At 49.9% G+C, this 24,480-nt stretch overlaps 1 protein-coding gene across 1 annotated transcript in view; it reads left to right on the forward strand.

The window, feature by feature from the left end:
• The window catches only part of SPIDR (scaffold protein involved in DNA repair), a gene marked incomplete at its 5' end in the record, with an annotated part of 358,863 nt that overhangs the window by 309,685 nt on the left and 24,698 nt on the right, over positions 1-24,480 (forward strand). The window contains 8 exons of the mRNA XM_079722236.1: positions 2,419-2,503; positions 3,449-3,592; positions 3,685-3,744; positions 5,177-5,381; positions 6,675-6,821; positions 19,635-19,728; positions 20,439-20,553; positions 20,805-20,858. Of these exons, the coding sequence (XP_079578362.1) occupies positions 2,419-2,503; positions 3,449-3,592; positions 3,685-3,744; positions 5,177-5,381; positions 6,675-6,821; positions 19,635-19,728; positions 20,439-20,553; positions 20,805-20,858 (904 nt within the window). The remainder of the gene's footprint in view (positions 1-2,418; positions 2,504-3,448; positions 3,593-3,684; positions 3,745-5,176; positions 5,382-6,674; positions 6,822-19,634; positions 19,729-20,438; positions 20,554-20,804; positions 20,859-24,480) is intronic.

Raw genomic sequence — 24,480 nt, forward strand, 5'->3', positions numbered from 1 at the left:
CCATGCACCACACGACTCTGTTTATACAAGATTCTCAGAAGTTGTGTGGGTGTGTATGAGACTGTGTGAGTGCTGGTTATTCGTTCACCGAGTCTCCAACCCCTCATGTGGGCTGGCACTTCGGTGCCTATCCTTCAGCGAGCTGTGTGTAAAGAAGCAGGATGTTCAGGGCAGGAGCAGGTGGATGATCCCCAGAAGAGAGGCGCAGCGGGCCCCCAGCGTCCAGCCAGCTGCCTCTGAACCTCAACTGGCCCTGGTCTCCCAGCCCTGTCCAGTCACCCACACAAACAGCTACTGTCAGGAGAGGGAGAGAGTGAATTTCCCTCGTGTGTCCCCCTTGGCTTACCGCTTTTGTGCTTGATTTGGACCCAGAATCTTGGTGTTGGCTGTAGGCCACGCCCTGCGGGCCACGTTTCTATTGTGTTCGGTGTGAGGGGCTAAAAGACCGTGGGAAGCTTTGAGTCTTGTTCTCCGTGATGCTGAGACCCTCATTCTCAGTTCTGAGTGTTTTGACTTTGTTAACCGCTGGATCCTAAGCACTTAAAATAGTACTTGCTCTTAAATGTTGAGAGAAATAAGAATATGTAACATTAATTATTAAGACCACAAGCTTTTTAAAAAGTAAACAACATTATTATATATAAACATGGTTAAGGGACTTCCCTGGAAGTGCAGTGGTTAAGAATCCGCCTGCCAATGCAGGGGACACGGGTTCGAGCCCTGGTCCGGGAAGATCCCACATGCCGCGGAACAACTAAGCCTGTGCGCCACAACTACTGAGCCTGCACTCTAGAGCCCGCAAGCCACAACTACTGAGCCCACACGCCTAGAGCCCGTGCTCCGCAACAAGAGAAGCCACCGCAGCGAGAAGCCCGCACACCGCAACGAAGAGTAGCCCCCGCTCGCTGCAACTAGAGAAAGCCACGTGCAGCAACAAAGACCCAACAATGAAGACCCAATGCAGCCAAAAATAAAAATAAATAAATAAATAAATTGATTAAACATTGTTGAAACTTAAGGCAAAGTCTAAGAAGTCTTTGTGATGTATAGTCTTTTTTTTTTTGCAACTAAAACCGGATTTTTAAAATTGTGAAATGTACATTACATAAAATTTTCCACCTTAACCATTTTTAAGTGGCACTAAGTACCTTCACATTGTTGTGCAACCGTCACCACCATCCACCTCCAGAACTTTCTCATCTTCCCAAAGTGAAGCTGTGTCCCCAGGAAACACTAGCTCCCCAACCCCTGTCACCCACTGTCTGTCTCTGTGAATTTGTTTCGTGTAGGGACCTCATATAAGTGGACTCATACACTATTTGTCTTTATGTGTCTGGCTATATTCTTTATTTTAGATAACGTATTGATAACTTTTTTATTCTATGAGTGACACATATCTGTTTTGCAAAATATAGGAAATACATAAACCAAAGGAAGAAAATAAACGTCACCTTTAAGTTCTACTCAGATAACCACTAACAACATTTTTTTATCTTTTAGAGAGGGAGAGACATTATAATTTGTTGTCTGCTTGTCACTTAGCAGGGTATCATGAATATCCTTCCGTGTCCTTAAATATTTTCTGCGTAACCATTTCTCTTCTGCCTCTCTTCCGGGGATCGCCTCATAATTTTTTATAGTTTTTTAAATTGAAGTATAGTTGATTTACAGGGTTTCAGGTGTACAGCAAAATGATTCAGTTATACATGTACATATATGTATATATTCTTTTTCAGAGTCTTTTCCATTATAGTTACTACAATATACTGAATATAGTTTCCTGTGCTATACCGTAGGTCCTTGTTGTTTATTTTATATATAATAGTGTGTGTCTGTCAGTCCCAAACTCCTAATTTATGCCTCTCCCTTTCCTTTCTGGTAACCGTAAGCTTGTTGTCTATGTCTGTGAGTCTATTTCTGTTTTGTAAATAAGTTCATTTGTATCATTTTTTTTACATTCCACATATAAGTGATATCACATGATATTTGTCCTTCTGTTTGTGACTTACTTCACTTAGTATGTTGATTTCTAGGTCCATCCACATTGCTGCAAATGGCATTATTTCATTCTTTTTTATGGCTGAGTAGTATTCCATTGTCTATGTGCACCACAGCTTCTTTATCCATCGATGGACATTTAAGTTGCTTCCATGTCTTGGCTATTGTAAATTGTGCTGCTGTGAACATTGGGATGCATGTATCTTTTCCAATTAGAGTTTTCTCCAGGTATATCAGATGCATCGTAACTGAATGAACAGTCTCCTTCCTGTTCTTGTGCAGTCAGGTTCCAAGGTCTGTCTGTCTGTGTGCCCCTGACTTCATTGTCCTGAATGGTGGCTCCTTGGCATTTGGCCTGGTGTCTGTGGAGCAGGTCTGCCTGTGAGCAGCTCACTGACCAGGCATCTCTTCTTTTTCCAGGATGACGGAGCTTTTCAGTTTGATTGATACCATGTGGCCTCCAGTGGCGCCTCTGAAAGCACCAGGCCACGGGCCAGCCTTCGAGGTAAGCCCAGCACTGCAGCATCCCCCAACCCCACACCCCCCATCACACCTGCTCTGTGGCCACCAGGCGCTGAACCAGTGCCAGCCTACGGTGCACATCCCCAAGAAGCCCAGGTCCAGAGGGTGGGAGCCGGTACAGAGATCCAGACCCACTCGCCTCACTCGCAGGCTGCGGCCTGGCTGCCTTCCACACGGTGCTGCATGCATGCTTCCTGAGGTTACTTTACACGACGCCTCTCGACCCCCATCGTCATGGGCCACTGCGCACTGAGGGTCTCAGCCTCGCAGCGAACAAGAAGCGGGCGGTTTCCCCGCCACCTTTCAGTCAGTAGCAGAACCAACACTTAGTCACCAATTAGAGCAAAAACTCAGTAAACAAAACCCACGGGTATCGGTTCAGCCGCTAGCTCAGCCAGGGGTTTCCCTTTCCTTCCTCATCACATTGCTTATGGCAGTCAGTTGCTCACAGGTAGCAAAATCGACCGATGAAAATGTGCCCCTCCTCCCTGCCCTGAGCCCTGTCCAGCAGGCTGGCAGCGGCTGCTTTGGGCTTTAGTCCCCAAGCTGAGAACTGGGGCTGCCGTGCTTGTGTGTTAGCTGACTTCCTAGCACAGGCCGAGACAGTGGCTCTGTCCTGTGCTAGACCAGCAGCCTAGTGGTCAGGAATGCCATTTCTAGATTACTTCCAGGGAAGAAGTTTCTAAATGGTGTCTTCAGTGTACTCTGAAGAATAAACTTCTAAAATGAAATCTTGAATTGGTAATAAACTCAAAAGCACAGACGTTCTAATGCTTGTTTCCAGAGAGAAACAACATAAGCCGTCTCTTACAGAGCCTTCCAGAGGAACAGCCTGCATCTGTGAATAGAGAGGTTTGTATTAAAGGTAGATTTATATTAATAGTGTATTTGAGCCTTTTAACAATACATTCGCCTTCATTTTAAACAGGAAAAAACTCATCTGCCTCCTCCTAGCTTCTGTTACATCCTCACTGCTCATCCAAATCTGGGACAAATGGATGCAATTGAAGAAGACTCTATTTCGAAGCTTTACCAGCCTCCGATTCCCCGCTTCTTAAGAGAAATTCTCCAGGTGGCGTCTTTGTTTGTACCCTGGTCTCAGTTACTTTGCTGTGTCCATGAGCTTGGGGAGACATTCCTCTCTGTTTTCAATTACCTTTCTAGACTGATGGCCCCTGTACCCGTTGCAGTTTCTATGCCAGAGTGATTTACCAAAGACCACAGGTAATCCATCTCTCTTTTCTCAAAACGTATTGCATAGCTTATTAAAGGATAACCTCTCTCAGAAACTGCTGCAGTACCAAAAGAGAAAAACACTGTTGAACTTGAGCTGTGTGCACTCTGTGCTGACGCGGTGGTCAGTCCATTCCTTGTGCAGGTGGGGCTGCAGCCCCTGGTGAAGCGCTGGGTGTGCAGCCGCCAGGGGGAACCTGCCCGGCTCTCAGACTGGGCATGTCAGCCCCTCTCTGACACAGGCAGGCTGTAGAAAGGAAGGAGCAGCTGAAGCCTCCTTTCCGGGGTGAAAGTAGGGATCTCAGGATGGAGCTCAGCCATTTCTAAGGTCTCTTTCTTCCACAGTTGGGAGGAACCTGTGGTCGCTGGGAGGTCTCGGGCAGCTCTCCGGGGCAGCCCCCAAGTTAGAGGGCCGAGGCCAGGGGAGGGGTGCTCTCGGTCCACGAGTGCGCGCCCTCAGTCCTGCAGGAGCCTCCACTGGACCTTAACTCAGAGCTGGACAGCCACGTGTCACAGCCACTCCCTGTTCGCTTGTAGGCACTTGAGAGAGAATCGGCACCTGTCCCGGAGCTCAAGGGCTCTCATCTTCCTCACTGTAACTTTCTCTAACTTCCTGTATGTAATCACCCTCCCCACCACGTGAGCGCTCTCCCCCACCCAAGTCACAGCTCCTGGCCATGCCGCCACCTCCTCCGCCCAGTCGTGTCAGCCGCCACATGGGATCCGCAGCCTGACTACAGCATCCACGCCAGCAGCCCCAGCTGAACCTCGTGCCAGCCAGGTTCTCGCAGGCCAGCCCTGCTGGCCCCGACAGGGGCCTTCCCAGCCAAATCCTTGTCCCCATTTGCATCTACTGGATCCTAATGGCAGAGTGCCATTATGTCCTAATCACCTCCCAAAGGCCCCATCTCCCATTACCATCACATCACGCTGGAGTGTAGGACTCCAACATATGAATCGGTGGGGCGGGGAGAGGCACAGGAGGGGGACATAAACATTCAGTTCGTAACTATTCCTAACCCGTGGGCCGCTTACATCTACCAGGAGAGCCAGGGTGTGTGTGCTGATGACAAGACAGTGTGACGGTCAGCACCCGAGGTGCGTGAACACATGGCATTGGAAGGGCGCATGGCTTCTCCTGGTGGGTCAGAGGCAAGCAGAGCGGAGCCGGGGACGGGCAGGTCCCCCCGCAAAGGAGCCCTTAAACCAGCGGCAAGGTGGGAGCTCACAGGGCTCAGCCGTGTCCTGGGGGCTGCTGACCAAGACACGCAAAGGCTATTGCATGTTTTGAAATACTTACTGAAATGATATCAGAAATTGTTAGTGTTAATAATAATCATCTAAGATTATTGCTTTTAAAAAATAATTTTGGCTCTAAGAAAAGCTACCAAGTTAACAGCCTGACTGTGTCTTTGAATTATAGGTAAACAGTTTGCTTCTGGAGCCAAGGGAGATGTGGCTGGTGGTGACCGACGTTACTCTGCAAACACAGGACGAGGGCTCGGGTCTCCCCAAAACCATGCCTGTGCGTGTGGCCCCCTCATGCGTGCTGGGCCAGGAAGTCTGGGACACGCTCTCCGAGGCCACCTCCAAGAGCTTCTTCTTCAGGGATGTTCTCCGGGACCAGGGTATGCTCTCCTCCTACTGACAGCTCTGACGTGGTAACCGAGAGATGCCAGAACATGGCTTTGTGGATTCTTGATGCTTCTGTCTTGCTCTGGAAATGCAGGCCCCATCCCAAAGTCCACTGCGGACAAGACCCCTGTGATGGCCACATGGACAGAACCAGAACCCCCTGCATGCAGTGCCGGCACAGCAGCAGGAGATGCCAGTGGTCACTCAAGGGTGGTCTGTTGGGGGTCACACTTTGCAGGTGCAGAAGCCACCTGAAGCCACTGCCTGGCGCATCACTTTTTAAAACAAATAAAAAGCTAGAACATTTAAACACATGCTTTCGTCCCTCAGTATCCACCCCTCTGCAGACACCAAGACCTGCAGGTGCTCAGGTCCCTTCTGTAAAATGGTGGTATCTGCATATGAGCTGCACACATCCACCCACATTTTTTAAAAAATAAATTTATTTATTTATTTTTGGCTGCATTGGGTCTTCGTTACTGCGCGTGGGCTTTCTCTAGTTACGGCGAGCGGGGGCTACTCTTCGTTGCCATGCGTGGGCTTCTCACTGCGGTGGCTTCTCTTGTTGTTGAGCATGGGCTTTAGTAGTTGTGGCACATGGGCTCAGTAGTTGCAGCACACGGGCTCTAGAGTGCAGGCTCAGTAGTCGTGACCCACGGGCTTAGTTGCTCTGCGGCTTGTGGGATCTTCCCGGCCTAGGGCTCGAACCTGTGTCCCTTGCATTGGCAGGCAGATTCTTAACCACTATGCCACCAGGGAAGCCCTCCCACACTGTAAATCTTCTCCAGATCACTTACGATCCCTAACACGATGTCAGTGCTGTGTAAATACTTGCCGGTGTGCAGCAAATTCAAATTTTGCTTTCTGGAACGTTTTTTCCAAATATTTTCCATCCTCCGTTGTTGGAATCCATGCTAGTTTGAATCTGCAGATGCAGAACCTGCAGATACAGAGACCTAACTGTATGCTTAGATTGGTCAGTACTTTTTTCCAGGAATCAAAGTAGGATCCTGCCTAGACTGTATATTTTTCAGTGTATATAACTTGCATGACACGGAATTTGCCTTTATGAATGGAATTTGAACCTAGTGTTTGTGTGCTCTTACAGCTTAGTGCACAAGGCTTTGGGCTTCCGTTCTGCACGGTGCTGTGTCTCTGGACCCACGGGGGCCACACAGTGGTGCCCTTGGCTCCTCCCGTCCCCCCAGCTCCCATCTCGACTGGCAGGAAAACACGCTTGTTTCAAACCTCAGAGCTGCAATAATCTGAAGTGTCTCTGTTGGCAGGTCATCTTGTTTGTGTTGGACGAACTGTCCTCCTGCTTCCAAAGCCCCAGCTGGGTGTGGCCTCTGGTGCCTGGGAGCTGACAAGCCCTGTGAGGCTGGATGAGCTGGATTCTGTCACTCGGGTCAACTCCATTTGCAGCGTCCAAGGTGGGTAGTCGATTTTGATGGAAGAGGTATTTGTATTTGCTTACGTATCACACTTACCTTATATTCATTTGCTCATTTGTTCATTGAGTATTTGTTGCGTGCCTGACATTGGATGCATGACAAAGACGTGACCAGATACAGGACGGCAGCCTGCGGTGCTCCGCGTGCCTGTCGCCAGGACCTCACCTGTAGGAGGCACGGGCAGGAGCCCTGAACCGAGATGGCAGGGGAGGGGGGCTGGTCGGTGCAGGGTGGGGGCAGGAGGAGCGCAGGGCTTACAAAGGCTGCTGACAGGGCAGGTGGATCAGCGCCAGAGGGAAGAGGGAAGAGGCTGCAGGGGCATCTGGAGGGGCTGGAGGGGCTGCGGCCTCAGGTAGCACCCAGGGCGGGGGGCGAAACGGGGCACAGAAGTAGATCTGCGGGTGGATTAGTCAGGAGGGAAATTGACAGGTAGGGTAACAAATTCAGTACAGGGGAGCGAGACGTGGATGGAGGGCAGGAATGTCTGTGAAAGTAATTTGCTGAATTAATTTCCAAAAAGTACAGAAATTCCAAAAGTAACATTGAGGGCCTGTCTCTTCCACCCTTGGACCACTAGATTCCTGAACCCCACTGTGGTTTTTTTTGTTTTTTTGTTTTGGTTTGGTTTTTTTTGTGGTACGCGGGCCTCTCACTGCTATGGCCTCTCCCGTTGCGGAGCACAGGCTCCGGACGCGCAGGCTCAGCGGCCATGGCTCACGGGCCCAGCTGCTCCGCGGCATGTGGGATCTTCCTGGACCGGGGCACGAACCTGCATCCCCTGCATCGGCAGGCGGACTCTCAACCACTGTGCCCCGCACTGTGGTTTTTATGAACAGCAAAAGCTGTGATGCCACTGATGCTTGAATCCACAGCCCCTGCGTGCTTGTGAGATTGAGCACATGTTCTTTGTGTTGAGGCCGTTTGGATTTTCCCTTCTTTGCGTTTCTTTTTACCTTTAGTACCGAAACATAATTGCTACAGCCTGGTGGTCCTGAAGAAGGCAGGCTCTGTCACCTGTGTCCGGGTCCCCACTTTCTCACCTCTGCAACAGGGATAACAGGACTGACCCCAAAGCCTTGCTGAGGAGTAAATGAGCTGGTGGCGAAGGCGGACATTCAGTGCTCCCTGCTCCGGGCGGCGGGCGGCAGGTGGCTGGCTGGGGGCTGGGGCCTGGAGGCAGTAACGGCAGGGGTGGGGCGCCAGGGCCCTCAGGATTGCTCTGGCAGAGTTGGTCAAGGCCTTCCAGACAGGTGAGGGCACGTGGAGAACGACGGGCAGCCGTGAGAGCTTCGTGTGCTGGCGGAGCGGGGCTGTCGTGGGCAGGCTGGCCCTGTGCTGTTCTGCTGTCCCCGGCCGTGTTAACGAGGTGGGATGGTCAGATTTTTGTCTTAAATGAAGCAATTCTTTCAGCACCACGGATCGATGGACTGTGGTGCAAAGCCGGGCTGGCTGTTGGCAGGAAGCTGATTGCGCTGCTGTTTGGAGGAGCGCGGGGGAGGGTGGCTGCGAGTCTGGAGGCCGAGAGGGCCAAACTCGAGCAGTCTCAGGCAGCCTGTCCATAGCCTGTGGTTTCCAGCCGCCCACCGAGAGGCTCCCATCCCCTCACCTCTCTCAGAGCGGGGTCGCTCCCGGGTGCAGAGCAGGCAGGGAAGGATGAGGAAGCAGGTCCCAAGTGACAGTCCCCACCCCTCCCACTTTGGCCTTAGGAGACCGCAGACATCGCCACCACCCGAAGCACCATTTTATGAGAAAATGCACCTGAAGAGCTGGCTTCCTGAGGAGGGTTCTTAACCTGCAGCCAGGGGGTAAAAAGAAGAGGAGAATGTGTAGACACTTGTAGGGATAGAGAGAAGACCCGATTTTTCTGAAGACCCTAATATTTTATTTTTTTTATTTTTTATTTTTTATTTTTTTTGCGGTACGCGGGCCTCTCACTGTTGTGGCCTCTCCCGTTGCGGAGCACAGACTCCGGACGCGCAGGCTCAGCGGCCATGGCTCACGGGCCTAGCCGCTCCGCGGCATGTGGGATCTTCCCGGACCGGGGCACGAACCCGTGTCCCCTGCATCGGCAGACGGACTCTCAACCACTGCGCCACCAGGGAAGCCCGAGACCCTAATATTTTAAAATACAGAACACAAAATTAACCATTTTAAAGTGAGAAACTCAGTGGCAGTTAGTCCATTTATAGGGTTGTGTAACCACCTCCTATTTTACATTTTGGCTTTTGTCATCTGAGTGGCTTTGAAAACAAGTGGCAGTCTAGTTTTCAATCACAGTGTCGTTGAGATGAAACCCTTTTAAAGTGTACAGCTCACTGTTTCTAGTGTGTTCACACAGTTGTGCAAGCACGCCCACTAACTGGCCCCAGAGGGGAGCCTGTGTCTGTCAGCAGTCACGCCCCGTCCCCGCCCAGCCCCTGGCTCCCGCTTCTCTACCTTCAGTCTCATGGGCACTCATGCGCATGAATCACGCACTGTGTGCTCCTTGGTTTCTGGCTGCTTTCACGCAGCAGAACATTTTCGAGGCATTTCTCAGGCTGCATTCCTTTCTGTGGCTGAATATTCCATTGTATGGGTAGACCCTGTTTTGTTTATCCATTCATCAGTTGATGCACATTTTTTTGATACTGTGATTCATGCTGCTGTGAATATTCATGTAAGACCTTTGGGTGGACGTCTACTTTCTGTCCTTTGGGTGTATTCCTGTTGTTTCACATGGTATTCATGTGGGCCACGATCCTAAGTAGAGAACAGCGTCAGAACCAGGAAGAAGCTGTGCTCCCTCCGTAGAAGGTAACCCTTCCGAGGGACAGAACTGAGGCTGAGATTGGGCACCCCCAGCGCAGACAGGATGACCACAGGGCAGTGTCGGGAAGCGTGGCCCACGGTGAGAGATCCGGTGTCCACTGTGGCCTCTCTGGAGAAGGGCAGTGTTGATGGAGGGTCTGTGGCCAGCACCACCCATGGAGCGACGCCTGGGCAGTGGAGGGAGGGCTGGGCCAGCAGAGTCCTCCTCGTGCCCCCAGAGCAGAGCTCTGCAGCAGGTCACATCCCCTGTGCTCCACGTCCTCACCAGCGTTTGGTGTTCTCAGGGCTTTAGATTGTCAACCATTCTAACAGGTGTGTGATGGTGCCTCATTGCTATTTTAGTTTGCATTTCCCTGACCACATGTGATGTGGAGCGTCTTTCATGTGCTTAGTTGCCATCTGTATATCTTCTGTGGTGAGGTGTCTGTGAAGGGCTTTGGTCCATTTTTTATTCAGGTTGTTCGTTTTCTTCTTGTTGAGTTTTAAGAGTTTTTTCATATATTTTGGATAACAGTCCTTAGTCAGATAGGTCTTTTGCAAATATTTTTTCCTGTCCTTGGCTTGTCTCTTCATTTTCTTAACAGTGTCTGAAGACCAGTTTTAATTTTAATGAAGTCCAACATCAACTTTTTTTTTTCATGAATTGTGCTTTTAGTGTATCTAAAAACTTGTTGTCCGATCCAGGGTTACCCAGATTTTCTCCTGTTTTCTTCTAGGAGTTCTATAGTTTTGCATTTTACACTTAAGTCTATGATCCATTTTCAGTTAAATTTTGTGAAAGGTGTAAGGTCTTTCTGGATTCATTTTTTTCCCATGTGTTTGTCAGTTGTTCTGTCACTGTTGAAAAGGCTGTCCTTTCTCTATTGAAATGTCAAAGATCAGTCGACTATATTTATGTGGGTCTATTTCTAGGCTCTCTATTCTGTTGTACTGATTTATTTGTTCTTTCGCTGATACAACACTGTCCTGATTATGGTAGCTCTGTTGTGTGTCAGTCCTCCAGCGTTGTTCTTCATTATTGTCTTGGCTATCCTAGGTCTTTTTGTCTTCCATATAAACTTTAAAATCGGTTTGTTGGGGGCTTCCCTGGTGGCGCAGTGGTTGAGAGTCCGCCTGCCAATGCAGGGAACACGTGTTCGTGCCCCGGTCCAGGAGGATCCCACGTGCCGCGGAGCGGCTGGGCCCGTGGGCCATGGCTGCTGGGCCTGCGCGTCCGGAGCCTGTGCTCCGCAACGGGAGAGGCCACAGCAGTGAGAGGCCCGTGTACCGAAAAAAAAAAAAAAAAAAAAAAAATCCGTTTGTTGGTATCCCAGAATAACTTGCTAGGATTTTGATTGGGACTACGTTGAATCTGTAGAGCAACTTAGAAAAAATGTACATCTTAACACTGTTGAGTCTTCCTGTACGTAAACATGGAGTATCTCACCGTTGATTTCTTTCAGCAGAGTTTTGTACTTTTCCTCATATAGATCTTGTACATATTTTGCTAAGTATTTCAGTTATTTTAGCTAATGTAAATGGTGTTGTGTGTTTTTAATTTCAAATTCCCTCGTTTATTGTTAGTATATAGGAAAGCAATTGACTTTTGTATTTTAACCTTGTATCCTACAACCTAGCTACAAACATGTTTACAGTTCTAGATTTTTTTGTTGTTGATTCTTTGGGATATTCTACAGAGAAAACTGTCATCTGTGGACAGGACAGTGTTTTTGCTCATTCCCGACCTGTATACATTTTATTTCCTTTTCTGGCCTCTCGCATAAACTGGGACTCCCAGCACCAGGGTGCATAGAAGCAGTGAGAGGGGACTTCCTTGCCCTGTTGCTGATCTTAAGGAGAAAGCATCAACTTTCTTTCTCACCATTAGGTAATGATGTTAGCTGTAGGGGGTTTGTTTGTTTGTTTGTTGTTTTTTCTGCTAAAGATAATCTCTTTATTCCCCACATTGAAGGAAAAGAACCCTGCTCTTCTCCCACCGCTCTCTTCCTTCCCCTGCAGTTGGTTCTGTGTGTTGCTAAGGTCGATACTGTTCTGTAGCTGTAAAGCCTTGCACGTTGTCTACAGGTTGATCCTCAAGGATGAAAATCAATAAATGGTATTTTGGGACTTCCCTGGTGGTCTGGTGGTTAAGACTTCGCTTTCCAGTGCAAGGGGTGTGGGTTCAATCCCTGGTTGGGAAGCTAAGATCCCACATGCCTCATGGCCAAAAAAACAAAACATAAATCAGAAGCAATATTGTAACAAATAATGACTTTAAAAATGGTCCACATGAAAAAAATCTTTAAAAATGGTATTTTTATTATTATGACTATATAAATACTTTTAGCTGAATGGGAAACTAGTCTACACACTCTAGTTCCTTTCTTCTATGGTTTTTTTCATGGAGTTTTATGTTGACTCTTCTTTTCCTAGCACTGCCTGCCCTACACCCTAATTTTCTCCCAAATCCTCAAAAACGGTGACAAATCTTTGGAGTCATCCTTTTCCTTTGTAATCTCTCTCCTGGAGCCTTCCGTCCCTCTGAACCAATCTTGACTAGTTGCTCTGTTGTCGACTGTTGTCCTGGGCCTCCCTTCTAATGGTTCGATTCATTCTTTCTTAAATCACATAACTTCTTTATTGGTTTATTCTGTCTGTAGATTTTTTGTAAATGTTCTTTACCAAGTTGTGGAAACCCCCTCTATTCCTAGGCTACTGAGAGTTTTTATCATGAATGGGTGTCGGATTTGTCCAACACTTTTTCTGCATCTATTGATATGATCATATGATTTTTCTTTAGTCTGTTGATATGATAAATTACAGTAATTGATTTTTTAAATACTGAACCAGCCTTATAAACCTGTAACAAATCCCATTTGGTCATGGTATAATCCTTTTTTTTTTATATAGTTGGATTAGATTGCTAATATCTTGTTAAGGGCTTTTGTAACTATGTTCATGAGAGATATTGGTCTGTAGTTTTCCTTTCATGTAATGTCTTTATCTGGGTTTGGTACTAGGTGAATGCTGTCCTCAGAGGATGAGTTGGGAAATATTCCTTCTACTGTCTTCATGGAAGAAATTACAGAGTGTTGGTATAATTCCTTTCTTAGATGTTTGATAGAATTTATCAGTGAACCCCATCTGGGTCTGGTGCTTTCTGTTTTGGAAGGTTATGAATTATTGATTCAATTGCTTTAATGTAGGCTTACCTTGTTTTATTGAGCTTGGTAGATCCTGCATTTTTCACAAATTGAAGTTTTGTGGCAACTCTGTGTCTGTCAAGCAAGTCTTTCAGTGCTATTTTTCAACAGCATTTGCTCACTTTGTGTCTTGGTGTCACGTTTTGTTAATTTGTGCAGTATTTCAGACTTTTTCATTATGATTATGTTTGCTGTAGTGATCTGTGGTCAGTGATGTTTGATGCTACTATTACAAAAACATTATGACTTGCTGAAGGCTCAGATGATGGCTAGCATAGTTTAGCAATTAAGTATTCTTTACTTAAGTGGGGTTTTTTAGACATAATGTATTTATTGCACACTTAATAGACTACAGTATAGTGTAGACATAACTTTTATATGCATTGGGAACCCCCCCAAATTCATGTGACTCGCTTTATGGCAGTATTCGCTTTATTGTGGTGAGTGGTCTGGATCCGAGCCCACAGTATCTCTGAGGTGTGCCTGTAGGTCTTGGCCTATTCAGATCACTAGTTTCTTCTTGTGGGAGTTTTTGCAGATTGTGTCTTTCAAGGAATTGGTCCATTTCACCTAAGTTATTGAATTTGGGTGCATAGAGTTATTTCTGACATTCCTTTATTATCCTTTTAAGTATTCCTTTATTACTGATCCATGGGATCAGTAATGACGGCCCCTCTTTCATTTCTGATATAAATAATTTGTTTCTTCTTTCTTTTATCCTTGGTTATCCTAGCTAGAAGTTTATTAATTTTTATTGACCTTTTCAAAGAACCAACTTTTGGGTTTCTTGATTTTTTTCTATTGATTTCCTGTTTTCAGTGTCATTGATTTCTGCTCTAATTTTTGTTATTGCTTATGTTCTCCTTACTTTGTGTTTTAGTTTGCTTCTCTTTTTCTTGTTTCTTAAGATGAAAGCTTAGATTATCGATTTTAGATGTTTTCTAATATTTACATTTAGTGCTGTAAACTTCTTTAAGCACTGCTTTTGCTGCATCCCACAAGTTTTGATGTGCTTTTGTTTTCATTTAGTTCAAGGTATTTTAAAATTTCTCTTGAGATTTCTTCTTTGACCCACGTGTTATTTAGAAGTGCATTGTTTAATCTCCAAATATTTGGGGGTTTTCCAGTTATCTTTCTGTTATTGATTTCTGTTTAATTCCATTGTGGTTTAGGAGCATATTTAGTATGATTTTTATACCTTTAAATGTGTTAAGGTGTGTTTTGTGGCCCAGAATGTGGCCTGTCTGGATGAATGTCCCATGAGAGCTTGAGAGGAAGGTGTGTCCTTCTCTTGTCGGATGGAGGCGTCTGTAAACATCAGCCAGAACCGGGGATGGTGCTACTCAGTTCAACTATGTCTTTATGATTTTCTGCCTGTGGATCTGTCGGTCACTGGTAAGGGGACTTGAAGTCTCCAAACACAATATATAAAATACAGCCATGGGTCTGTTTCTCTCCTCGCAGTTCTGTCAGTTGGCTTCACGTGGTTTTAGCAGCCTGTTGTTAGGCAGACACACATTAAGGACAGATACGTCTCCTAGGAGAACAGACCCCTTTCCCATGAGGTAATGCCCCTCCTGATCCCTGATGACTTTCCTTGCTCCAAAGTCGGCTGTGTCTGAAATTAATGTAGCTCTCCAGTTTTCTCTTATTAGCATGAGCATAATATACCTTTTTCTATCCCTTTGCTTTTCACCTCTGTGTGTCTTTGTGTTTGAAGCAGATTTCTTGTAGACACCGTAGAGATGGCTCACAGTTTTTGTCCGCTCTGAAGAGTCTCTTTCTTATATTTAGACCATTCACATTTAAAGTGAATATTTATATCATTGGGTTAAGATCTATCATACATATATTTGCTTTCTGTTCCTTGCTCTTGTTTCTTTTTTTGTTTTCCACTTTCTTCCTGCCTTTTCTCATCTTTTTTTCCCCCTTGGCTGCACCAGGTGGGATCTTAGTTCCCCAACCAGGGATCAAACCCAGGCCCTCGGCAGTGGAAGCGCCAGGTCCTAACCACTGGATGCCAGGGAAGTCCCTGCCTTTTCTCATCTTAATTGAGCATTCTGTATGATTCCATTTTCTCCTCTCAGTGTGTCAATTATACTTCTAGAAAAAATTTTTAGTAGTTGCCCTAGAGTTTGCAGTGTACACTTAGAACCAGTCCAGTCCACTTTCAGATAACACTGCCTGCTTCAGGGTGTGGCCACATTATCAATCTCTGCCTCAGTCCCTTATAACAGCTGTCATTCACTTCACTTACTCACAAGGCATAACACTGAACCCATCATTGTTATAGATCAGTTTAGAACAACAAAGGTTGAAGATTTTACTTTGCCCTCATTTATTCCTTTTCCAGTGCCCTTCCTTTACTTTATGTAGGTCCAGTTTCTGACCTGTATCATTTCATTACCTTCATTACCATTTTAACGTTGAGCACTCTGTGGGTCTCTCTGAAGCCGTCCTGCAGGCGTGCAGGTGGGTCAGATGGATGTGTACAGACTGTTATCACAGTGCAGCCAGATCCTCCGAGAAGGCCCAGCTAACTAGGGATTAAGAGAAGACGAAGCCCAGCTGCAAAAACCAGGGATTGGCCCAGCCTCCCACACAGGAGCCCCCAGCCAAGGCAGAGGCCATGCAGGAACCAGCTCCCAGATGGACACAGGGACGGGACCCCCTGCCCTCCAGCCAGCCGTGGGCTGGCCCAGACTGGATTCCATCAGATCCAGGATAGCCCCTCAGCCGTGCTCTGCCCTGCCCAGCCTGCCCCAGGAGGGCTCTCAGCTGGCCTCAGGGTCTCCCTTGGCCGCCTGGACCTGGCAGGACAGCAGGCGTGTTCCCTGAGCAGAGCTGGGATGGACGCAGGGAGCGGCCTGTGCGTCAGCCACTCACTGAGAGCCAGCAGCACCTGCCAGGAAGACGTCTCCAGGAGGTGACGGCGCCCGCGACCTCCCTCCCCGAAAGTCGGCTCCCAGAGCTGCAGGGACTTCCTTCCAGTCTGTTTTTGGGGACAGTTTTGCAGTTGGTTTTATCTTCCTTGCCCCACTTGACACTTTGTATCTGCCGCTTGCTGGTGGGTGGTGATCTTCCCTGCACTGTGCAGGGGGTGCGGTCACACATGGGGCAGAGTCCTGTCCTCAAAGCGGGTGTCGACCTCGACCTAGAAGAAGGTCCTGAGCCCCAACTTCTTTCAGCCAGAAAGAAGGGCGGGGACAGAGAGCTGACCGCCCACGAAGGATGGGCCGGAGGGCTTCCGATAGGACCCTCAGGAAGGACCTTTTACAAAGTCGTTTTCATAAACATGTGATTCACCTTCCCAAGCCTCATTACAAGAGGTTTCTGTAAATGAGACAAAGAATGTAAAGGCTTTTAACAGCAAATTGCAGCAATTTGCCAGAATTCTCAAACCCTAACAACAGTTGTTGTTTTCCTTCTGATGCTTCTTTAAGTGAATGTCCTAGATACTAAAGGTTAATAGTACAATTCCCAGCTGTCCCCTGGGTTGCCAGAAGGGATTGCCAGTGGTGTGGAGACCCCAGATGAAATGTATTTCCTCAGCTCGTGCCTTGTTCCCTAATTGGAAGGAAGTTGCTTAATCCCATGTAAGTGTGAATGCTGTTAACACCCAAAGATATTCTAGGGTAAAGGGAACTGTGGTTTGTAGCAGTCTTCTTTTTCTTAATTCATTTAGCAGACCTGCCAAGGACTGTGTGAGCCTCTGTGCTGACACCCCCTTGGGTGGGAGCCCTCCCTGCAACCTGGACTCTTGACATTCATGAAGACACGCCTTCGGCTGTATTATAAGCTCTTATTGGCTTGACTTTTCATTGCTTTGACTCAATGTTGATTAGATTTGCAAGAACAATGAAATTAGCTAGGCAGCCTTTTTAAAATCAAGCTGTATTATTTTCATTTTTAAAAAGCCATTCAAGGAAGCATTGCATGAACGCATTTTGATAAACTGAGCCTACCTAGTTCTCGTCATTCTCTTTTATCCTCTACAAATAAGTTTTCTCCTAATGTTTGTTCTAGTGGAGAATGAAATTCTTTGCTCCAAGAGTGTGAAGGATGACTCTTCTATCTTTCTGGAAACTTAGGTCACATCTTCCTTTTTTTCAAAGTCTAATTTCACCACTTTTCAACAAGGATGGTCTGTGATTTGCAGTGAATCTTGATGGTATGTACAATGCTTCACATTCCAAGAAAATCAGACCAACTCAATCCCCTGTTTAAAATTCCTTTCTGGCTTCTCATCCCTTCCAAGACCAAGTCTAGAATCCCCAGCGAGACCCTGGATGGTCCTGGCCTGCCAGCCTGCGGGCTTCACAGCGGTCTCACCTGCCTCTTCTTTCTGCCTGTTTGGCCTCCAGCCCCACCAGGGTGAAGAGTGGGCCTGTGCCTCTCCCTACCTTCAGCCCCTCCTTGGGTCCATTCTTTCGGGAAGTCTCCCCTAACACTTAGGCCAGCCTAGAGGCCTCTCTTTTACACCTCTGAGGGGTCTTTTCCATTTCTCAATTTAGCATTTATTTCATGGTTTTCTTTAATAAACTGATTTTTTTAGAGCAGTTTTAGGTTCACAGCAAAACCGAGCAGAAGGCACAGAGCTTTTCCGTGTTCCCCCACCCCTGCACACACACAGCCTCGCCCGCTGTCAGCATTCCCCCCGGATAGTCGATGACCCTGATCGACACGTCATCATCATCCAGAGTGCATAGTTTACAGCAGGGTTCACTCTTGGTGTTGTCATTTTATGGATTTAGACACACTTAGGACATGTAGCCATCATGACAGCGTCATACGGAATAGTTTCCCTGGCCTAAAATCCTCTGTGTTCCACCTCTTCAGCCCTCTCTCCCGCTTAATACCCAGAAACCACTGATCTTTTCACCATCTGTATAGTTTTGCTACACATCATACAGTGTGTAGCCTTTTGAGCTTGGCTTTTTTCACTTAGTAATATGCATTTAAGGTCCCTTCATGTCTTTTCACGGCTTGAGAACTCATTTTTTAAAAATCATTGAATAGGGCTTCCCTGGTGGCGCAGTGGTTGAGAGTCCGCCTGCCGATGCAGGGGACAGGGGTTCGTGCCCCGGTCCGGGAAGATCCCACATGCCGCGGAGCGGCTGGGCCCGTGAGCCAAGGCCGCTGAGCCTGCGCGTCCGGAGCCTGTGCTCCGCAACGGGAAAGGCCACAACAGTGAGAGGCCCGCGTACCGCAAAAAAAAAAAAAAAAAAAATCATTGAGTAACATTCCACTTCCTAGATGAACCAGAGCTTATGTATCCATTCACCGGTGTTTATGTGGACATACATTTTCAGCTCCTTTGTGTAAATACCAAGGAGCGTGATTGTTTGATTGTATGGTAAGACTGTGTTTAATTTTGTAAGAAGTTGCCAAACTGTCTTCCAAAGTGGCTGCACCATTCTGCATCCCCACCAGCAATGATGAGAGTTCCTGTTGCTCCGCAGCCTCACCAGCATTTGGTGCTGTCAGTGTGTGGGCTTTGGCCGTTCTCATAGGTGTGTCGCGGTGTCTCATTGCTGCGTTCATTTGCATTTCCCTCAAGACATGATGCTGAACATCTTTTCACATGCTTTTCTGCCGTCTCTGTATCTTCTCTGGTGAGGTGTCTGTTAAAGTCTTTGGCCCAATTTTTAATCAGGTTATTCTGATTCTTATTGTTGAGTTTTGTTGTTGTTGTTGTTGTTTTGGGGGGTGGGGTGGGGCTGTGCTGCGCAGCATATGGGATCTTAGTTTCCCAACCAGGGCTCGAACCCATGCCCCCTGTATTGGAAAGTGGATTCTTAACCACTGGACCACCAGGGAAGTCCCTTTATTGTTGAGTTTTAAAAGTTCTTAATATATTTTGGATAGCAGTCCTTTATCAAGAGTGTCTTTTGCAGATATTTTCTCCCATATTTCATGATCTTTTTACTTGTTATTTGTTTATCAGCTTTTCCAGCCTGACTGTGGCATCCATGAAAGTGTAGATTGTGGTATCTACCCTTATGTTCAAAGTGCTATATGTATATCCCACACTAAAGAGCATTGTATATGTATTTGTTTGTTGAATAAATAAATCACAAACGTTGGAGTAAAAAAGAAATGAGGGAACCAGAGAAATCACATAAGAAGAGATACTGACAAACCAATAAAAATATTTCTCTTTCCGTATCAAAGAAGTGGAACCTAAGCTGTGGAATTCCAGCCTACTGTCCAGGAGGCAAATACTGCATGTGAGCATCAGTGCAGTGGGTGGGCGTGGACGGCAGGAGTCGGAGGTTCTGTGGGAAGCGCCTCTGAAAGGGGTTCCGCCACCTCTGTGCTCATGCGCTTGGACGCAGTAACTCCAGTCTGTGAGCGCATCCTAAGAGAAGGGTCCAGCACAGAAGGAGCCAGGTAGACAAACGCCCACCGCCTCGGGCTAGGGCAGTTTGGAGACCTGGTGTCCAGTCTGGAGAGTGGCCGAGAGAACCGTGACCTAAGGGGACAGCCATGCAGCAGCTTAAGGGCAGGACGAGACAGTGCAGGGATGGGCTGCTTGTCACGGCCTCAGAACATGCACGTTGCAAAAAGGCAAAAATGAAAATACTCGGTTAGGTAGTAATATGCCTGAGCTTTAAAACTTGCTCTTTGTTGTAATTTTGTGCAATAAATGGAAATTATAAAAAGCTTAGGAACATTTATATAAACTCACAAATGAGAAGCAAACCTGGGGCACCTCATGTTACCGTCTGTGACCTGAGGGGCAAAGAGAAGTTGGGGGACGGAGCCGCCTCTGAGCCCGGGTCTGCTTCCCTGGGCCTAGGCGCTGTGGTCGCCGTGGACGAGAGCACCGCCTGCTCGTGGCCTGCATGTGACCTGTGTGGCGGTGAGAGACTGGAACGGAGGCCGGAAGACAGGTAGGGGCAGCGGCAGCAGCAGCCCGGGACCCCACTGCCTTGTGCTTCGGGCTGGGGGCCAGGCCCAGGGCACACGGAGCGGCCAAGCTGCAGGAGGAGGCCGGGCGCCGTGTTTTCTCTCCTCACGACTGGGGTTCTGCTGTTCCCCGAGGCTCTTCCTGTCTTAAAAGAGAGAAGAGCCAGGTTTCCTCAGCTTCTTTGTTATCAGGCAGGAGAAAAAGAACTCGGGGCTAACATGAACGTGAGACACACTTGGTGACGGCACAGCCGACCTCTGCAAGCAGACATCCCTGCTCAGCCTTACCGCCCCCCATCCCGGGGCCCGTCCTCGGAGCCGGTCCTCCGGCCCCCCCGTGACTGTCGGAGGCACGTGCACAGGGCGTGTCATCACGTTCCTGCCTCTTGACGCCTCACAGGTGGTGGCCTGGACAGGCCTTCCTCGGAAGCAGGAAGGAGCAGAGACACTGCTGGTGGGAGCAGGTTGGCCGGTCCGGCCCTTCCCCTTGTTGGCCGCGTGCTCAGCCGGGGGGCCCCCACTCCGGGCACTGTGACCGCAGAGCCCAGGCTGCTTGGGACCTGTTCCAGGAGCCGGGTTCCTGAGCCCCCCTCTTAACACGGCAGGCGGACACTCGCTCGCGCACAGGGAATGTCTGTGTGTCTGCCCGCCGCCAGGCTCCCGCGCTCTGTGCCTTCTTGTTTCCGAACAACAGGGGCGCCTTCTCCTGTGGGGACTGCTCCCGCGTGGTCACCTCTCCCCTCCTCAGAAGGCACCTGCAGGTCTTCCTGGACTGCCCCTTGCGACCCCAGTGCACAGTGAGGGTCAAGGTAGGAACCAGCGGGAGCTCGTGCATCCGCGTCCACCTACCGCATGCCCCCTTCACCGCCAGGGCTGCATCTCCTGCTCTTTTCCTGGGAAAGGGGGCAGGGCTCCCCCGAGGGGCCGCAGCCCTCCCCTGTCTGACTGAAGGCTCTGCGATGGAAGCTGGTGGCTTAGAGCCACATGTCAGGTCTCGGTGGGGGATCGTTCCGGGTAAGCGGGGTTGGGGTCCTGACCCCGCCCGTGGCTGTTCTTGCAGCTGCTGCAGCGCAGTATCTCTTCGCTCCTGAGGTTTGCCGCCTGCGAGGACGGGGTAAGTTGGGGCGCCCAGCCCAGGTTTGTGTCCCTACTCTCCTCCCCCGTGTCCCTTGGCTGCAAGGGCCCTCCGTGTGCCATGTGCGAGCTGAGAGTCCGGACTCTGCCGACACTCGGCTAGGCCTTCTGCTTCCTCTCTGACTCACGCCCGAGTCTGCTAACAAGATCCTTTCCCTTTTGGAATCGAGGTTATTTTCTGATCGGTCTTGCAGTAGACACACGAATCTGTCCCCCAGCTTTGATTATGGTAAGTCGGTCTTGAGGTTTCAAGTTAAACCTCCTGCCCTGGTTTCACGTTAATAGGACAATTACCTGAGACGCACATTTTTCTAAATTGCTGGGTATTCTCTAGTCTGAGTGCCTGGAAACTTTTACTGTTATTTCTCAGATCTGCCCTGTTACTGTGGTGAGCTTTGTAAAGAGGTGTGAGGCGTGCTCGCTCCTCAAAGAAAGCACCACCTGAGCACACACGCCACGTGCCTCACCTTTGGCCTCATGAACGAGAGAGGCCTGTCCTTGTCAGAGCCACGTGAAAGCCCCGCAAGTCGCCTGTGGAATCACCGAGCCCTGGAGAGAGTGCTGTGTCTGTGCCCTGCTGGTATCCACATCCAGGTGGCAGACATGGGCCAGCTCGTGAGACTGCTGTGAAAGGGGAGGCTCACACTTGCAGAACTTTCTGATGGGTTCCCAAAGCGAAATGCCAGCTCTGATGCCAGCCCGAATTTGGAGGCTCCCAGGCTGCTCTCCTGGCCGCTTGCCAGTCCTGTCCCAGCCCCTCCTGGGCTTGGGGTGTCGGGGGAGAAGCAGCCCTTAACACACTTTCATGTGCACCGGATGTCAGAGTTTGGAGTAAATTGGAATGTGGACAAACCTGTGCACAGAACCTTTAAGGATCCCTGGTCTGACTTTGGTTCCAGCTCTGATTCCTGGCCTCACGCATCTCTTGAGAGCAACTCGGTGACCCCCGCAGTGCAAACCTTCGTCCGCGGGGCTGGCGCGTGGTGGGGATTGATGTTTGAACCAGGCTGTAGGAGGGCTTATAGACAAGTGTGCCTGATTGTGTGACAGTACCGTGTAAGTAAGCGTTTGTGGTGGGCCGGGCACCGTGCTGCCCGCTGTCCGCGTGCCGCCTCACCTCCTCCCCAGCATCCCCGTGGGCACAGCCCACGCTGCCTGGGAGGCGTCGGGGCAGGCCCGCGGCACGCTCTCTGCCGGATGCAGAGACACCCGCAGGGCGGGGCCGTCGCTCTGCTCACCACCTGCAGGGTGGCCAGCCCGGGTGGGGCCAGCAGGGGCCTCGTGTGTGGTGCGCTCTCGTGGAGTCCTGCGTTTCACGGGTGGTGAGGCCGCGGTTCCTGGGACTGTGGGTGCTTAGGTGACGCTGATGGAGTGGGGCTGCAAACAGGCACTAAAGCCGGCAGATCCGGGTCATCGGAGAACACGTTCCTCTGGAGGGTGCTGGGGGAATGCTGCTTAAGGAGAACCCAGCAAAGCGAACCCAGCAGAGCGCATGGCTGAACGCCCGGGGACGGTGCCCAGAGCACCTGCCGTCCCTGGGCCCCCGGCTCCCAGGAGGGTGGCTCTCAGCCACCTGCTCCATCCGGGGACCTGGCAGGAACCCGCATTCACGTGTCGCTTCGGGTGGAGGCAGGCTGTGCCTCCCCCACAGTAAACTCCCGCTGCTCCTAGAGACGCAAGAGGCGGGCGTGCGGCCCGGTTGGCGAGCGCCTCGGTGACCCTGCATGGCTGCTCTGCTGTCAGAGGCGAGGCCGGTAGGACTGGGGGGCACCGAGCTCCCCACCCCCCGCTACTGCCCCCCGGTCTACGCCCGGTGGGTTCTCAGGCTTTACGCTGACCTGGAGGGAAGCAGACACCTTCCTTCCTACCTGTAGGAGAGAGCTCCCGGGGACATCGGCCATGAGGCTCATCTGGATTCTGTCGGTTTTCAGGGTGAGAAGGTACATTTGCCAAAATCCAGAGAATCAGATGAGGACTTTCCACGAGAACCGCGGCTCCACTCCCGGAACAAAATGCGCCACTTCCGGTCCGACACACACACGTGCCTTTAAAATAGAGGCACATTTTACACACACGCGCGCGTTCATATGACTGGCATGTGTGAGTTTGCTGGTGTGATTGTTTTAACTTCTCCGTCTTAACTTCCCCCAAATATAAGGTATAGTGTAATGTCCATTTATAAACGATACAGTTATTATCGAAAACTGTAGCTGCCAACCCTGACACTTTAAAAAGAGGGTTTCTGCGGACTTTTTTTCCAACGCTGAGGCCCGTGCTCGTACCTGGCCGCCTGGGCCCACGCCCGCGCGCAGGTGCGGCCCTCAGAGCCGACACAGCGCGTCCAGCATCAATCACGGCGTCCTCCCGCCCCTGGGTGGGAACTGCCCTCCCCGGCGTCACTGTCGCCTTCCTGCCGTCGTGGGCTCCATAGAAGCCCTGGGAGTGACCTTGACGTCTTGGCCACGGGAGGCCTCCCCACTGTCCAGTCGCATCCTCTCCCTCCCTCTCTCCGCCTACCTGGACCGGCGACTCTCAGCCCCCCTTCACCCGGCGTGCCACCAGGAAAGCCGCAGCTCCCTGCGAGCCATGGTGGGGAGGCCGTGCCTGTCTCGTAGGCGGGAAGACAGGCACCACGGTGAGCTGGCTTTAGGGCAGCGTCCACATCCCAGACCCATGTGCACGTTTACTGCTTCAGAGTGAGCCGTCTCAAGGCTCGGTGCTTCCACACCGATTCTGCACACAGACCTGCAGTCTGGACGAGGCTCCACGGGGCAGCAGCTGGTGCCCCAAAGCTGGGCTGGTGTCCCAGGAGGCCCTTCAGTCCCCGGCTGGCTGCTGTGCTCCTGTCGGCTGGGACCTTCCCGGGCTCTGGTCAGACACCCACGCGGCCTGGACGCCCTCGCAGCATGTGTCTGGGTCCCGAGCCGGGCAGAAGATGGGCCCCGGTCCTGACCGAGCCTGGGACACACTCAGTGCCCCTCCCCTCCCACTCTGTTCACGAGAAGCCAGTTGGCCGCCCAGCCTGGACCCAGGGGGAGGGCAGCGAGGTGCCTGTCGAGGAGCTACAGACGTGCCAGCTTTGGCCATGTTGCCTGACACCCGCCCCCCCCCGCGAGTCCCCTCTGCCAAGACACTAATGGTGGAGGGGCAAGTTAGCAGTGAGCTCAGTCGCCACAGACGCCCATCAAGTGTCTGGCACAGAGGAGGGCTGAGAGGTACTCTTGACGTTACTCTGCAAGTGGCAGCAAAGGAGTTTCCGAAAGAACACGTGACCTTCTAGGGCTTCAGTCTCTGATAAAGACCAATAAACCTCTTTATTTTCAGCCCCACCCCCAAAAGAAACTGTTCTGAGGTGTGATCCACGGAGACCAGGAGGGCACAGCACACCTTCCCAGCCTGCTCACCTGGGGCCCCTGCCGCCCATGGCTCCACATTCCCGTGTAGAAATGAAACTTGCCCACAGTTAACCAGTTCCCTAAGATAGCCATCCAACAATGTGAAGGAAGGGCTTTCTGTGGCATAGGAAGAGGTGTTTAGCTCAGTGTAACTGAGATAAATTACAGTGTAACTGTAATTTCTGGGAGAAATGGGATCCTGTTAAG

The sequence above is a fragment of the Hyperoodon ampullatus genome (assembly GCF_949752795.1).
Source record: "Hyperoodon ampullatus genome assembly, chromosome: 17".
Lineage (NCBI taxonomy): Eukaryota > Metazoa > Chordata > Mammalia > Artiodactyla > Ziphiidae > Hyperoodon > Hyperoodon ampullatus.